Source organism: Ruditapes philippinarum, unplaced genomic scaffold, assembly GCF_026571515.1.
Source record: "Ruditapes philippinarum isolate M1 unplaced genomic scaffold, ASM2657151v2 ctg1457_1_1_1_1, whole genome shotgun sequence".
NCBI lineage: Eukaryota > Metazoa > Mollusca > Bivalvia > Venerida > Veneridae > Ruditapes > Ruditapes philippinarum.
This window is the reverse complement of record NW_026853398.1, coordinates 227,801-245,878: the sequence shown is the minus strand read 5'-3', so window position 1 is coordinate 245,878 and position 18,078 is coordinate 227,801. Positions and strand designations below refer to the sequence as shown.

At 32.8% G+C, this 18,078-nt stretch overlaps 1 protein-coding gene and 1 long non-coding RNA gene across 3 annotated transcripts; one reads left to right on the top strand and one right to left on the bottom strand.

Moving 5' to 3' along the window:
* Positions 1-3,098: 3,098 nt before the first annotated feature.
* Positions 3,099-16,650, bottom strand: LOC132736765 (BUB3-interacting and GLEBS motif-containing protein ZNF207-like). Of its 2 annotated transcripts, none has more exons than XM_060723982.1 (10): positions 16,496-16,650; positions 15,568-15,694; positions 11,782-11,914; positions 11,412-11,612; positions 10,110-10,125; positions 9,738-9,867; positions 8,826-9,017; positions 8,289-8,460; positions 6,527-6,574; positions 3,099-6,100 (listed from the first exon to the last, which is right to left on the bottom strand). In XM_060723982.1, the coding sequence occupies exons 1-10, from the start codon at positions 16,534-16,536 to the stop codon at positions 6,018-6,020; spliced, it is 1,143 nt and encodes a 380-aa protein (XP_060579965.1). In that variant the 5' UTR covers positions 16,537-16,650; the 3' UTR covers positions 3,099-6,017. The 2 variants fall into 2 exon arrangements, with proteins under 2 accessions (XP_060579965.1, XP_060579966.1); XM_060723983.1 differs by having other exon boundaries at positions 11,412-11,609.
* On the top strand, positions 12,666-15,508 carry LOC132736757 (uncharacterized). Its single transcript, XR_009626620.1, has 3 exons — positions 12,666-13,257; positions 14,286-14,400; positions 14,603-15,508. It is a non-coding gene; the product is annotated as an uncharacterized LOC132736757 (long non-coding RNA).
* Positions 16,651-18,078: the final 1,428 nt, after the last annotated feature.

The following is an 18,078-nucleotide window of genomic DNA, read 5'->3' as shown; positions in this document are numbered from 1 at the left end:
TTCCAGCTGAGATGATTTCATAATTTATTTCTGGCTCAAGCAGGCATCTGGGTGGAAACCATTGATCCTGTATAATGTTCATGTACTTACCGGTATATATATATTGAAAATCAAATTGTCGTTTGTAGTTATTGGATTCAAAAGAGCAGGACTGTGTCTATGAATCTACGTAGAATGCATGCTAACATGCATGTTCAACAAGTTAACTCTACAGCAAGATTTATTTTTGGCACAATATACTTGAAAGTTATAAACAAGCTGTCTGTAGGACAGCAGGCTCAACTATTCTCAATACTAGATATTAAAATAAGAGCCTGGATATTGTTGGAATTAACCATAAAAAGATTGCAATTAATAATTCATGACATAGTTATTCCAAAGAATTTTCCTATGTTCACATAGGGCCATATGTCATTAAAAGTTCATGCCAAGAGTCAGAGACCTCAAATTAAGATCCCAGATGTTGTATGTTTTGTTTTAGTGACAAGTATATTATCGAGAATATTATATCTCAAATGAAACTCAAATGAAATGTCCAGGTAAAATACACTATTGTATGATTTTTAACTAGAGACAACAAGAGTATGTCTTAAAATTCCAAGATTTAATACACAAATGATGTTACATGTAGCATGCTTTGGAGGCAAAGCTTATCAGTAACTAAAGTCTGTTTCAAGATTATCAATATAGAACACCAGAGATTTGCTTAAAGAAAATTCCCTCAGGAGCTTTGAACATGTATCTTGTATGCAACTTTAAAATTACCAAAATTTTAAGTTAACAAAGGACCACAATTCAGTCAAAATCCATGCTTGGATAGTGACCTACAATTATGGTTACAAAAACACGTGTAAAGTTTAAAATGAATGCCATCAGCAGTTTTGAAGATTGATGCTGCCTATAAAACTTAACCATGGGCAATAATTCAAAATCCACATCAGACTTATTGGCCTTGGAGAGTGATCCAAACACGTTTTAAGTTTCAAGTGGGTGTTTCAGTAATTTTAATTTTGATGTTGCATGTAAAACTTAAGCTGAGAATTTTCTAAGTTCAAAAAGGACTATAATTCAATTAAAATCCATGTCAGTTATGGGACTTGAATAGTGACTACACTAGTACAGGTTACAAAGACACGTATTAAGATTTAAGTAAAAGCTTTCAATAGATTTGAAGAATGGTCTTATATAAAAAACTTAAACCATCATTAATTTTCTAAATTTGCAAAGGGCCATAATTCTATCAAAACCCACACTAGAGTTTTGGGCCTGGGAAAGTGACCTCCTTCTTCGATGTAAAACAAGTGTGTGAACCAAATATCTTTAGTGGTTTCTAATATATGATTATGCTGATGCAGACTCAGACACCTGGTTTATTAAGATAGCTCCATATTCATCGACAAGCAATGTCTTGTGTTGTACCAAATCATTCTTTCATCAATATCATATAGCTTTTTTAAAAGGAACTAGATATGTGTCATCATGCCACGGATGCCCCCGCATGCAGCCAAAATTTCAGATGTTATAATATTTAGTTCCAAATTTGTTTGCACAAATAATTTTTTTCATTTTAAGTTCAAAGCCCTTAAAACTTTTCAATGTTAACACAAACCATTTTCATACAATGTTCAAGGCACTGAAATTATTCAGTCTAAACCTTTTGAAAATAGCATATTTCATATTTGTAGCCAAAATAATGGCTACATACATTTCAGTGCTGAAACTGAAAGTTCAAAATTTTTACAACATTCAAGAAAGATAAGTTTGTCCAAAATCATTGAACCACGACCAAATTCAAACTTAAACTGCTTATTCCTAAGATGTATCTATATTATTTTCAAAGTGAAAGGGACATAACTCTGCAAAAAAGTCATCGAACCATGACCAAATTCAAACTTGACCTGCCCATTCCTTTGACATATCCATATGTCAAATTTGAGTAGTTGGGTAGATAATGAACAGAAACTGTAAATTTCATATTATTTTCAAAGTGAAAGGGGCATTACTCTGCCAAAAATCATTGAACCATGACCAAATTCCAACTTGGCCTGGGCATTCCAAAAATATATCCATATGTCAAATTTGAGTTGAATGTGTTTTACCATTGGGGAGATAATAAACAGAAACTGAAATTTCATATTATTTTCAAAGTGAAAGGGGCATAACTCTGCCAAAAATCATTGAACCATAACCAACTTTGAACTTGACCTGCGCATTCCTGAGACGTATCCATATGTCAAGTTTGAGTTAAAAGTGTTGTACCATTGGGGAGATAATGACCGGAAACTGAAAATTTCATATTATTTCCAAAAGTGAAAGGGGCATAACTCTGCCAAAAATCATTGAACCATGACCAAATTCGAACTTGACCTGTATTTTTCTCACGACATATCCATATGTCAAATTTGAGTTGAATGTGTTGTACTGTTGGGGATAATGAACGGAAACTGAAAATTTCATATTATTTTCAAAGTAAAAGGGGCATAACTCTGCCAAAAATCATCGAACCATGACCAAATTCGAACTTGACCTGTATTTTTCTCATGACATATCCATATGTCAAGTTTGAGTTGAATGTGTTGTACCATTGGGGAGATAATGAACGGAAACTGAAAATTTCATATTATTTTAAAGTAAAAGGGGCATAACTCTGCCAAAAATCATCAAACCATGACCAAATTCGAACTTGACCTGTATTTTCTCACGACATATCCATATGTCAAATTTGAGTTGAATGTGTGCAACCGTTACTAAGATAATGAACGGAAACTGATGATGACGGAATGACAGAATGACGGAATGACGGAAGGACGGAACAGGGTAACACTATATGCCCCGGCCATTACATGGCGGGGGCATAATAAAATACAGTAAAAACAAACAAAATTTTAAGAAATAATGTATTTAATTTTTCATATGTACAATAAAGTTTTAAGGAAAATTTTACACACTGGCTCATAAAATGATAAAAAGTATGTCACTTAATTAACATCAATTGATATAAAATGATAAAAAACTTGTTGAAAACACATATCAGCACATTTTTTGTTGTTGAATTTTTATAATAACAAAATAAAACAGGAATTTTTTTTAATTAGAGACAAAGTTTACAATGCTAATTTTATTACATTATGTATGATGTAGAAATATGCTGTTGCTGAAAAATAACACAAACTTTCACATAAACCACATTTACACCAATATTTATTTTATTGTTCTCTGATTTTCTGACCATTTTAGTGAAAACACAAATAATTTACACATTCATCATTTTAATTTATTATCCATATAAAATATTTCAACCAATAATTCAATTAGTGCTGCTTTACCTTTAATTTCATTACCAATTATCAATGTGAACTTATTTTTACCATTACCTTAAGTATACCTGGTAACTGTCAAAAAAAAAAGACATTAAAATAAGGAGTCTAAAACATGTCCATTGATAATGTTACATGTATTGCTACCTTGTAAAGCTTCCTCTCTGTCAAGTTCAGTAACCCTGAGTTGAGTTGTTTAGCACTTGATTTTGAAAAAATCATATTATAACATCAGGCTAAAACCAGTTTCTACAAACGTAACCTGGTGTTAACTGTTAACATGCATCATTTTCATATAGTCTTCAATTTCACAATATTGTCATGTCGTCAGGAAAATATATTAGCTGAAGTGCTTTAAAAAGCACATTCCTTGTCAATGGTTTATTTCTTGGCTATTTTCTTTACCATATTAAAAACAGTCACACTGATTAGCTAAACTTAAGAAAATACAGTTTAGCCTTGAATATCTGATAAAAGTAAAATATTAAATAGGTGATAATAATTTTAAAAGAAACTGTTAATTATTGTGCAGTCGCCAACTAAATGTTGGGGGTCTTACACCCAACAACTCCTTCAGATTTTTCATGTTGTAGCACCTTATTTCTATGAACAGATTTTATCCATTAAGTTTAATGCTTTTTCATTTTATTAAAACTGCATATTGCAAATAAGTATGAAAAATCTTCAGGAAATTGTGACCACTTTTATACATCTAAGTTCTGGCTAATCTAAAGAAATAACTTCTGTTTTACTTTGTAAATGACAAAGCATTAGGATTTTGTTCCTTTGAAAGAACATTCTGTAACAAGCTCTACTTCTTTTTGCAAAGAGTCAAAGCAAATGGAAAATAACAAAGAATTAATTCAATTCATTTCTGATTTTGTTAATTAAACTGAAGAAGAACCCAACTATGACCAGTCAAGATCTTCCAAATGAGCTGGTCATACAATATATTAAGATAAAGCATTTTTTCTCATATTCTCCCTATCAAATGAGCATGCAAGTGTTAATTAAAATCTGAAGAACTTTTTTCACCTACCATTTATCTTAACTGTAGACTACTTCATCTTTGAAATTTCACTGTTAAAAGAAAACAAAGCACCCTGATGCATGCTATCCAATAGGTTAAATGAAAGGCAACTGTATTTTCAATATAAATATAACTATTAATTTACACATAATTCTTCCTTCATTACAATTTTATGCCATTACTTAACTTTATCTACTTTTTGTTTGGCATTCAGAATAGATCTTAACCAAAAATTGATAATGTCTAGAAAAAAGAAATAACTATTCATTTTTTATATTAAAGAAAGTCAATAAAAATTTAGTCACCAACATAATACATATATCATGTTGGGGGCAAAAAGGCCCAACAGCAAATTGCTGTGACAACTTGCCTGCTTTTTTTTCAGGATTGTCTAACAAGAGAACAATTCTACATGACAATGTTGCATTTAAAATTTATCTAATATTGTAATATAAAGAACAAGTCACCAACGTATTGTTGGGGGCCAGTGAAGCCCAACAGCAGGTATATGTACCTGCTGTGACGACTTGCCTTTCAGTTCTGGTGTTTCCCCTGCAGTCTTCTACCAAGAACATGTACATTTTATAATATCAGCTAAAGACTTTACAAAAACAAGTCACCAACTATTGTTGGGGACCATATACCAGAAATGCTAATATTTATTGAGCTTAATTGTCCTCATGAAAATCATGTATGATAAGCAATAGGTCATCAAGGTTGTTGATGCATATTGATTTCTCATTCAGTCATAAATTAATGAATATGGCATTTAAATTGTAATATGTTGTTGTTTTTACAAAGTCTAAATTAAGAGTTACAACAGGAACCACATACTAGCATCTCTGAAAGGTCCAACAGTAACATAAAAATGTAACTGTGACATGACTTGCCTTGGTTCTGCTGCCGATTTCCTCAATATTTAGCACTAACCAAAACAAATGCCTAATATTCATTAAGAAAAAACTTCTGCAATTAGTTTTCAACTTTTAAAGTAACCCTGTATTTTCTGAAATGTTCCTTTTTAAGTGATACTATTATCCAATTGCTTTTTATTTTGAAGGTGTTTAAAAATCTCTTATTTAAATTTTATCTGTGGTAATAGTTCTTTTTTAAGTGATACTATTATGCAATTGCTTTTTCTTTTGAAGAGGTGTTTAAAAATCTCTTATTTAAATTATATATGTGGTAATAGATCCTTTTTTAATCACAACACCTATAATACATATATTTCAAGTAAAACTTCCACAAATAACGCAGTACACAATCATGTCTAATAAATTGATTTAAAACACAATCACACTTTACATACCTTTCAACTGCTGAAAGATCTGTTCATTATTTACAAATACTATATACATCATCAAATATTTCAAACAAAAAGTAAAATATTTATTCTCTGCACTTACCGCAGACTTTTTCACAAGCACAAGATAATTAAAAACTCTTCTCCATTCAATTTAACAGGCTTACCTTTTTAAAACTTTTACACAAGAATTGACCAACATCTATATTGAAATTCTGTTTTGAATTTTCAAACAGCATTACACAAGATTTAAATTTTTTACACATTGCACTATGCACTTAACTGATGGAAATCTCACAGCATTTCATTGTCGCTTGATTATTCCACTCAATTCCAGTTATTCCATGACAATAAAATAAATCTTTTTTCAATAACGTCCTGGGTACATTGGAGGCCGGTTTCCTTGGTAACCCATATTGTACATTCCCTGATTTGGCATACCCATCATGGCTGAAAGCAAACAAGTGAGATATATTTAAATATGTTTTTTCTTGTTTTTAGTTAGTTAACTGCTATACATTTTAAGATGTTTCAAATGGACTTGTCCATCTCAAAATATGGACAAAAACATTCATTATTTTTAGGAAAAATTTCATAATATGTACTGACTGAAAAGTAAACAGAGCAGTTAATGATCAGACATCATGAATGTGGCAGCTTTATCTTGATGTGCAATGGCTGCATGGGAAGATCGTGTTACTGCCAGCAGGCTAATGGTTAAATATGTATCAATCATAAACACTAACTGTCTGATGCATGTGTTATAAGACAGTGCATATATTTCTGATAGTTTCCATCAAATCTCATCAGAAGAACAAGACCTTTAACCCTTACAACACTGATAAGTTTCTTTTAATTTTAACATATATAATTTACCTTGTGGTGGCATTGGTGGTCTCATGCCTGGTGCACCTGGACCCATACCTGTGAAAATTTAACTCACAATAAATGAACTAAAATACATATAATAGAAATGCAGTGTTTCAACTATAATCAATGCAGGTTGGTTTTTTTTGTCCTCTTAGTCACATATAGTTTTTAAGTAAGAAAACATATTTAATTATAGTAGTCCATAATTTCAAAGAAAATTCTTTTAAAGAATTCAATACTCTAACAATATTCTAAGTCTACTAGAATCTTTGAAAGCATTTCATTTTTTTTGGAGGGGGGGGGGTTAAATTTCCAAGAACGAATAATTACATTTTTATGATGAGTGTACAACACGACAGTTTCAATATGTATTAATAAATAAGAGGGCCATGATGGCCCTGAGGTTGCTCACCTGTATATAGGCCCCCCCCCCCAACGTTGCAGAGCCAATTTAACCCAAGGGCTTTTATTTGCACAAACTTGGTAGACACCCATAAGAAGATGTTTCATTTGAGTTTTTACTATACACATATAGTTAAAAACAATGACACCCCTGGGGCCGGGCCAGTTTTGACCCCAGGGCTTTTATTTGAACAAACTTTGTAGACACTCACTAAAAGATGTTTCATGCTTAATATCTTAACTCTAGCTATTTGGGTTTTTTCAAAAAAGATTTTTTAAGTTTTTGCTATACACATATAAGGAAAATCAATGACCCCCGGGGCGGTGCCAATTTTGACCCCAGGGCTTTTATTTGAACAAACTTGGTAGACACCTATTAGAACATGTTTGATGCTAAATATCTTAGCCATAGTTCTTAGAGTTCTTTAAAAGAAGATTTTTTAAGTTTTTACTATATGCATATAGGGAAAATCAATGACCCCCCGGGGCGGGGCCAATTTTGACCCCAGGGCTTTTATTTGAACAAACTTGGTAGACACTTATTAGAACATGTTTCATGCTAAATATCTTAGCTCTAACTCTTTTGGTTCTTTAAAAGAAGATTTTTTAAGTTTTTAGTATATGCATATAGGGAAAATCAATGACCCCCTGGGGCAGGGCCAATTTTGACCCCAGGGCTTTTATTTGAACAATCTTGGTAGACACTTATTAGAACATGTTTCATGCTAAATATCTTAGCTCTAACTCTTTTGGTTCTTTAAAAGAAGATTTTTTAAGTTTTTACTATATGCATATAGGGAAAATCAATGACCCCCTGGGGCGGGGCCAATTTTGACCCCAGGGCTTTTATTTGAACAAACTTGGTAGACACCTATTAGAACATTGTTTGATGCTTAATATCTTAGCCATAGCTCTTTGAGTTCTTTAAAAGAAGATTTTTTAAGTTTTTACTATATGCATATAGGGAAAATCAATGACCCCCCGGGGCGGGGCCAATTTTGACCCCAGGGCTTTTATTTGAACAAACTTGGTAGACACTCACTAGAAGATGTTTCATGCCAAATATCTAAGCTCTAGCTCTTATGGTTTTTTAAAAGAAGATATTTAAAGTTTTTTCTTTCGGTTGCCATGGCAACCAGAGTTCTGCATGGAATTAAATTCTTTGAACAATTTTTAAAGGTGACCACCAAAGGAACATTCCTGTGAAGTTTGGATGAAATTGGCTTAGTGGTTTATGAGGAGATGTCATTTAAAGTAAAAGTTTACGGACGGACGCCGGACGGACGCCGGACGAAAAGCGATCACAAAAGCTCACCCTGTCACTTTGTGACAGGTGAGCTAAAAATAATATTAAGAAAATACTTACCCATTCCCATGTTATTAGGAGCCATACCCATAGCTGGATTTGGTGCCATGCCCATTGCCGAGACAGGAGGCATGCCCATAGTCGAAGTTGGAGCAGCCATGCTTTGAGGTAAAGGTGTGAAACCTTTAGTTGCAAAATGTGCATACTTGGACATAGACAATCTTTTCTCCTCCTGTTGCAAAAATAGAGGCAAACACATACACCATTAAAATAACCTAGTCAACAAATACAATCTAGATATATTAGCTCTTACCTCATACTAGCAGCACTGTACACCTGAAACCTTAGAACATCATTTTTACAGAAGATCATTTTACAATTACAAAACCAATAAAAACATTAAACCCTTAGAGATATCAAGGAAATATCTTACCTGAGAGACCACATTAGAACTGTAACACTTTTTTGGGGGAAAAAAGAACATTAAAAAAAAATGCAATATACTACACTTGAAGGAGATCTTAACGTATTTAGAAATAAATTTCACAGTACCTGCCATGTATAAAAGAGAGTCAAAGTAGCATACAGTCTACATACCAGAGAGATATCCTCATCAGGGTGCATCAATTTAGATGTCAAACCTGAACTAGATTCTGGTTTCTTTATCTGTGGTGCTCCTGTAATGGTTGCACTGTTTGATGTTGACGGTGACGATGTGATGGTAGCAGCCGAGGGGAATGTTGGCTTTGGCGGACCAGCCGTCGTAGCTGATGAGGAAGGTGAGGATGACTGAAATAAAGTTAATCATAACTTTTATTAAGATCAACCTATACCATGCTTTTGTATTATGTTGGTTTTTAAATAATATTCAATTGTTTTAGCTTGGTCATTTTAAAATATCTAAGGAATGACAGACAATAAGAAAATGGTAAATATAGTTCTTATACAGATAATGACGGCAAATGAACAATGATTTAAATGAAGGGATATATATATGGGGCAAAGATCCCTTGTTCAGCCTCAATATACAATCATCAAACTGTTTAGGTCAAGACATAACCAGGGGTGCAGACCACCTATGCCCAAGTTGTTCAACTCAGGACTTTTTGTCACAAGTAGTTTTTCCTGTACAACTTGTCCACAGACAAGAGAAAATGTCAGCCAGATTACAAGCAAAGTACTGCATTTTTATCCCTAAACAAAAAGAACATTTAAACTCCAAATTTTGTTATGAATTAAATGCCTAATTTGTGAAAATAGAACTTAAAATATTAAATACACCATATAAATGTACTGCCAAATCTCCAGACTGTTCCCATTGACTAACTGTTAAAACGATATCAGGTCTTTCTTTCAGGGAAATCTTTCTACACTTTACTATGCAAGGAAGCTGTAAGGTCATTTAAAACATTTATCATTTTCTTATATGGGCAAGTAAAGTTCAACTAAAGACAAATTTTCTGCAAAAAAAAATATATAAGCCAAATCATCAAAGAAATGAACACTTACTGCAGCTGCTGAAGGAAATAAAGGTTTAGAGGGGGCTGACATCTGGGATGCCGACATTGGTGGCACTGCAGCACCAGGCATTCCCGGCATGTAAGGTCTAGGTGGCATTGGACCCATACCAGGACCCATCCTGAAAAAATTTCAATCACATACAATGCCAAACATGTCTATTAAAGTTTATTTTCATTTTTTTAAACTGGTTGAACATGAATATTTCTTTCACTACAGTTCTATTTCGCACTACACAATTGGCAAAGTACATTCACAACATATCAATATGTATACTTCATAATTCAATGCATGAAATTTGGTATCAATACTACATCATTATTTTACAAGAAAATATGAAAAACAATTGAGGTATAAACTTACATAGGTCCCATTGGCCCTGAAAAATAAGAAGAAAAAACATTCAGTAATAACAAACTTGTGTTTTTCAGACTGAAGCTATATTGTTAAAAAAATGTTTTCACATTACAACCATGTTGTCACTCTCAAACCAAGAAACAGTTTCATATCTATAAGAACATAATTCTTTGCATGTTTCGCAGTTTAAATCTGGATATTTTTGTATCAAACAATCTGGTCTAATTGTTTTACCAAGTTAACTTAATGACTCAAGATCATTTAGAAAATGTCAAAATAACATCATTTTTGTATTCTTATTAACATGTTCTTATATACCAGTAAATTAAACAAGAGCGATCAGTAATCACATGTGTCGCCTCATGATGGCCAATTTCATGTTGGGACAAATTTTGTGACAGACGGACAGACAGACGGACAGTGCACAACTAGACTAACAACTTTGTTCTGATCATCCCTGTAAAGTTTGGATAAAATTGCACCAGTAGTTTATGAGGAGTAGTCCGGACAAGCTTTTGCGTATCTGGCAACACACAGAAAAAAACACCTTTTTATCAAAGGGCCATAACTCAGCCAAAAATCATTCAACCGGAAAACCCGTGCAATATGCACAAGGACTTGAGCTACAGATCAATCCTGTAAAGTTTCATTGAAATTGCATAAGTGGTATAAGAGAAGTAGTCCGGACAAACTTTAAAAATAAAAATTATTAAAGGGCTATAACTCAAACAAAAATCATTGAACCGGAAAATGCTGACAATATGCACAACTAGACTTGGTACTGATCATTCCTGTAAAGTTTGGATGAAATTGCACCAGTAGTTTATGAGGAGTAGTCCGGACAAGCTTTTGTGTATCTGGCAACACACAGAAAAAGAAACCTTTTTATCAAAGGGCCATAACTCGGCCAAAAATCATTCAACCGGAAAAGCCGTGCAATATGCGCAAGGACTTGAGCTACAGATCAATCCTGTAAAGTTTCATTGAAATTGCATTAGTGGTATAAGAGAAGTAGTCCGGACAAACTTTAAAATTAAAAATTATTAAAGGGCCATAACTCTGACAAAAATCATTGAACCGGAAAATCCTGACAATATGCACAACTAGACTTGGTACTGATCATTCCTGTAAAGTTTGGATGAAATTGCACCAGTAGTTTATGAGGAGTAGTCCGGACAAGTTTTGTGACGGACGGACGGACGGACAGACAGACAGACGGACAGACAGACGACGGAGAAGTGATCCCTATATGTCGCCACTACTCCGTAGAGGCGACACAAAAATGTTTCAAATATTCCAAATTCTTACCCATAGGTCCCATCCCAGGTCTCATACCCATAGGAGCCATGCCCATTGGTGGAGGTATAGGTGGCATTCCACCCATGAATGGCATAGGTGCAGATGCTGGTACTGGGGGTGCTGGTATTCCATTAGCCGCTGGCACAGGAGGCTTAGGTCCCTGGTTAGAGTCCTCATCACTATCATCACCTCCATCTTTGGCTGCTGCTGCTACAACATACAAAAAATTTCTTTCTGTTTCAAGACAAAATAAAACTATGCTCATTAATATTCCTAGTACTTCAGTCAACAATAAATATCAAAGATTAACTGTTCTTATTCTAATCATGTAATTCATGTTTGAATCTGTTTACATTTATTTAAGTATTTCAATGACTACCTTTGTTATGTTTTTGTCTCTCATGTTCTCTCAAATCATCATCTGGGATACCTTCCATGCCATATATTTCTATTTCTATATTGTGTCTACCTGGTACTGAATTAGGTACTTTGTCTACCTTTTCTTTATGAACCTAGAGATCAATGGAAAAAGAAGTTAAAAACACTAATCATTTCATAAAACACATATAATCTATCTTGTCATAAAACACATATAATCTATCTTGTGGTCAGCGATTCAGATAAGTGTCAGCCATGGGCAATATGCCAAATTTGACAACCAGTAATGTGTTAATGAAGTATAAGTGTAAAATACTTTTGAAAATAGTTTTAATCTCATTAATTATTATATCTTCACTAAAGTAAAATAAAGTCAAATCTGAATCACTGAACAAATTACGAATTACCGAACCAGATCTCTCATTTCACTTTTTTTGGCCACCAAAATTCAACCCCATTCCTTTCTACAATTCAAACATATTTTCCCCTATTTTTGAAAAAGTATACCCATATTTTTTATATACATAACTTTACTGTGTTCCTTTACAATAATTTTTTCTGCAATATACACGTTAGTGTTTGAAATTATTTTTTTTGTCCTATAGGATTGCAGTATTTCAAATGAATTGTAACACATTTACTTTGGTAAATCGGAAAACTGTTAATCAGTCTAGTAAATCAACTGTTTATGAAAATAATTTAAAACACTATGCTGATTAAATTTTTTTAGTATGTATTATAAAATTAAATTTTGTGGCTGTGCTGTGCCTGACCAATTATATTTTGTAAATATGTACTAATATCTTTAATCTATACTTCACTCTTTACACAAGTTATCCAAAATGTCATATCTATCAAATTTATATGAGAGAGAAGAATACCAAGACCCAGCAAACACCCGACGTTGACACAACGTTGGATCAACGTTGAAAATTGGTCGCGACGTCGGCGACCTTCACACAACGTCAAACCAACGTTGAAACCCCGACGTCTAACAATCGTTTCATTTTGACGTCGACCCGACGTCGGATTTTGGTCGGTAATCTGACAATTGGTAAATTTAATTTATAAAACCAATATATATAAATATAAGCATAAACAGTGAGAATTTTAAGTTTCTTTAGAAAGGGAAAATTATAAATTTATTTGCCTAATCAAAACAACAACAGTGTCACGTGGGTGGCTACCGTACGATATTCGATAGGTGGCGCTCGGTAAACGGATAGCCGCAGATCAGTATAATATATATTTGCTCTATTTTCTTTTTAATAATAACTTATCTCCTCGAATTAGTAAAAGAAGATTGTTAAATAATTAACAATGAAGTTGTAATCATTTTTGTGGGCTTCATTTAATAGTGGTAAATAATCTAGTAAATTCGAATTGGAGTCTTATCGGATTTGAAATTCAATTGTATTGGCGGACAAAAACGACGGGTTGACAGACAAAGTTGTATATTCCAAACAAATAGAAAAAGGTAGGCATACTTTATACATTGTTTTTAATGCTTATTTACCGCATGTTTGCATGGATTCGACGGTTAATTGATCATTGTAAAGTTTGACTGGTAAAACTTAAATTCACATGATTTCGCGAGATAAATATTTTCGTTTCCTCGTTAGAGCACTTTATTATTTGCTTTAGAACAATTTGTGTTATCGGATCATTTTTCCCACACTATATCGCCATTGCCAAATTATTTTTTTTTTTTGCATAAACAATGGTAATGGTAAAATATACTAGCAATTGAAATCAATAAAAGGTTAAATGCAGTACGTTAATTAGACTCTATTATTCAAATGCTGGCATATAAAATTTCCTCTTATTTCTTATCAACATGAATTTTTTTAATATGAGGGGCCAGTCATTTACACATGTATCAGATAACTGTAGGATCTCACGCACAGTTTTATTTTGATGTCTGTGTAGTTGTGTAACTACAGGTTACTTAGTGTTTCTTATATTATGATTATGATTCATGGCATTTTTTCCATGTAAATGATACAAATGATACAACTTTGGTAAGATATATCTGAAACCACATTGTTTTCGACTACTTATCTTTTCATTAATGTAATAAGACAACATATTATCAGTCAGTAAACTCATTATCAAGGTTATAAATCAATAAAAATAATAGTTTGTTAATTAGCCTGCTTATCAAATATAGTGAAACAAGTTATATGCTCATATCATAAAACGTTTGTACCCGCAGCCAGTCTGTCCTTTATACTCTTAGCAGGCCGGATCATGCTGGGCAGAGATATTATATCTATAAAAATGACAGTAACATGTGAATTTCTTTGATGTTGTAGCATTTATATAAATTATAATAACTATAAAAAATTTCAGTTTCATATTAAATTTTGCGCAGGCAAAAATCGTAATTTCTTACTAAATTTTCAGGTCATACTTAATGAAAATTAAATGTAATTAATTGAAGATTTTATCAGGTTTTTTTTCGTAAACGTGCTTTGATAATCGTAATATTGTTTTGTCTTTCAGTGAATATCAGAGATTGTGAAAATTATGATAATTCAACAACTGTCGAAAGTTCAGAGGAGGAAGATGAAATTATTAAGAGGAAAAGAAGAAGAAAAAAAACAAGATTTTGTGACAGGTATATTAAAAATATTACATTGATCACGAAGCCATTTTTATCAAAATCAATGGATATGGTTAGACTAAAGTAAATAAAAATATAAGCCTCTTTTGTTAAAGTAGTTGGAGAGTTTTGTCAGAATTTCATTTATTTGTAATATGTAAAAGTGATTTATTGCTTGCAATTGTAAGTGATTATTTGATTTATTTTTAAATTTCAGATAGTGTGAATGATGATATCTCAGGTTGGGGACGGTAAAGGTTCAGATTATGATATGCTTGAACTTTAAAGTATGCCCCAGATCGCCATAGTGGAGGTGGACGAAAGAAGAATGCTAATATATATGAACATTGATTTGTAGTAATATCAAATTATTCACAATATTGTTCCATTTAACATTCAGAACAAAAAGTACAAAGAAAAATATACAATCAGTGAGTTGGATAGATGATTGGAAAATCCCAACCTCAGGGTGATCGGTTCAGTCGGAAATAAGCCTTGGTGATATAAGAAAAACATGCATGAATGTTAACCATAAAAAATGTCAGTGTTAATGTTTATGAAGAATTTTGTATATCTAAAACATGATTATTTAATACATGAAGCGTTATTTACGTACATACTGTCAAGTTTAATAGTTCAAAATACATTATGTTAATGTTACATTTGTTATAGTACCACATTTATTGTTTTGTACATGTGATTCGTATTGAAAATAAATTGTTGAAATTATAAGAATGCTTATTTGTTTACCCTACTAATGAGCTTAAAATGAAAACATCATATTCCAAAAAGTTTGAAATAAGGTTAAATCATGGTCAGATAAGTTTGGATTATGGTCAGATAATGGTCAGAAAAGGTTGGATTATGGTCAGATAATGGTCAGAAAAGGTTGGATTATGGTCAGATAATGGTCAGAAAAGGTTGGTTTATGGTCAGATAATGGTCAGAAAAGGTTGGATTATGGTCAGATAAGGTTGGATAAGGGTCATTTTATGACGTTGTATAGACGTCGGATTCTGACGTCTAAAAAACTTTCAAATCCAACCTTCTGCCAACGTTTATCCAACGTCAGGGTCTAACGTCAGTACAACGTTGGTACAACGTCTTTTGTTTGCTGGGGATGACTAAAAGTACCAATTTATCTATAGAATTAAAGAGAGAAAAAAAATCATCATTCCTTACCTGCATACAATGTATAGATAATCCTGGACCGGTGTAAAGTTTCTTATGACAAATATGACATTTAAAATGTTTTGCTTTCTGATGCTGTATTAAAATCTTTTCATCATCAAATTCTCTGTTACAATACCTAAATCTTGTTAAGGAAAATTATTCTTTGATCTAATTTTAACATTTTTAATGTTATAACACCACACAAACCCTGTCAGTGAAAAGCTAGCTCACCACCAAGAGTATTTGTGCACTTATATAAAGAAAACATTCCCTTATGTTTATTCACCAACTTTAGTTTTTTGCATATTATTATGCTCATTATCAACAATATGACGTTCTGCAAAAATTGTTACATTTCTTTCCCCTCCAAGAAGTCTGGTCCCGGGACTTGGCCTTGGAACTCTGTAGGTACCATAACTCCAGTCTGGCAGTTGTCAACATTCCCCTAACTGGCCACCAAATGTAACATCTGATGATCTGATACTATACTTCATACTCATAGATTATATTATTTACAAATTCTGTAAAATTTCATAAAAGTTATTCTTTTCTCTCTTCAAATTCATAGTCTTTTTAACAATACCCTGAAAATCAACAAAATGTACCATTGAATTGAATAATTTTCCCTTTGATAATCAAAATAATGAAAATGAAAATGGATTGGGTAACTTTCCTAATAATCATCTCAAACAAATATGGGAGTGAAACGTCCATACAATTGACATAATGGGAGTGAAACGTCTAGGTGTGAACCATCTCAATAGTGAAATGTCTTGGGAGTGAAATGTCTGGCATTCCCCGGAAAGAGACAAACAACGAAACGACCACAACGAAACTCCTTGGGTCTAACCGGACAAAACTGGAAACATTAACAGATTAAGTATTCATGGATAATTAAAGAAATACGTGAAATCTAACATGTCACTGAAAAGGATACCAACACCAAGGCTTTAACTGCTTCTTCTTTTTTCTTCCCATTTTGATAAATTGAGCAAAATAATGTTAAAGATTTTTTGTAAAACAACAAAATTCCTGCGGAAGTGGCGTGTAAAGTGCCCGTATGAAGTTCACTAAACGCCGTACAATTACCGTTTTGACTTCCGGACAAAAAAAATTTACTTTCTCGATCACCCGATCAAATTTAATGTTTTATGCACCTTTTAATTGTTTTAAGAGTTTATTGATCTAGTTAAAAATCAGTTAAAATTGATGAATTATTCTTACCTCGTTATGATTAGACTTTTATCATGTGTTCATGTAACATATTTGTCTAGGTTAAATCACGGATATATATTGTAATTAGTCCAACTAATTAGACTTGTCAAAGAGACACCGAGATAATTTTGGACGGGCGCGGTTTGACATTGTAATATAAATCCGTGGTTAAATAGGCATTATTGCATTGATTTGAAATAAACTGCATTCGTTGCTGAATATAAAATCATACTATTCGCAAAAAAACGGAAACAATAGACAGTGTCGTATAAAGAAAACCACTTTTAACTTCAAAAGTTCAAATCGAGCGGTCCAATGACTTTTCCCCGCTTAAACTGAGCATGTTAATTGGCTATACACGGATTAAATGCACGAGTATTGCAAATCAAGTAATCAACTCGATCCGTTACAGAAGACATGGAGGATATTTGTTTAGTTCAGTGTAAGATCGGTTCAATATATTTCACCGAGTGAGCACCAAAAGGTATATTTCACGAGTGGCGTAGCCACGAGTGAAATATGAACTTTTGGTGCTCACTCGGTGAAATATATTTCGATCTTACATTAAACTAAACAAATTTTATTTTTATTATATGCAAAGAAACGTTTAAAAAGACATTTTAACTAAGTACTTGTTAAATGAAATGGGCGCCATATCATTAAGTTGGTTTCCAGTACTATGAACGCTTGTACATATTTCACTGAAACAACGTAACGGACATTGAAATTATCAAATTGATAATTTCACTGTTTAAAACAGTGAAATTTTCAGTTTTTATTTCACTGATATATTTCTATAAATACCGAAAATCATGTAATAAATAAGTTTGTCTAACTCAATCATCATATTCTATTTTCTCCTTCTATTCATGCAGGGTCTTTCAAATAGGACCCTGATTCCTGCATCTCTTTCCTTTGTTTCAAAAATGTAATATAATTAGTACAAAGATTTTCAAAGTGACGTAGGGAAGTAATACAATTAATTAGAATAAATTTCCATGCATATTTCTCCCCCAAAAAATTAATATGTGATTTAGTAAGGTGTTGGTAGTTTTCACTCCGGATCACGGCAGTAATAAGATATCATATATCAGAAAACCTTACATTGAATGTCCACATAAACAGGACACCCAAGCAAGAAAGCAAACCAAACCTAGCTAGCTATACGCAGGTTTCCTACGCAGAAACATAATAAAGATTAAATCCCAATCTATTAAGTCCATTTCTTACCAGACGTTAGTCAAACCCCAGCACGAATATGGTTCCGAAGTATGGTCTCCCTACACCAAAATACACATAGATCAA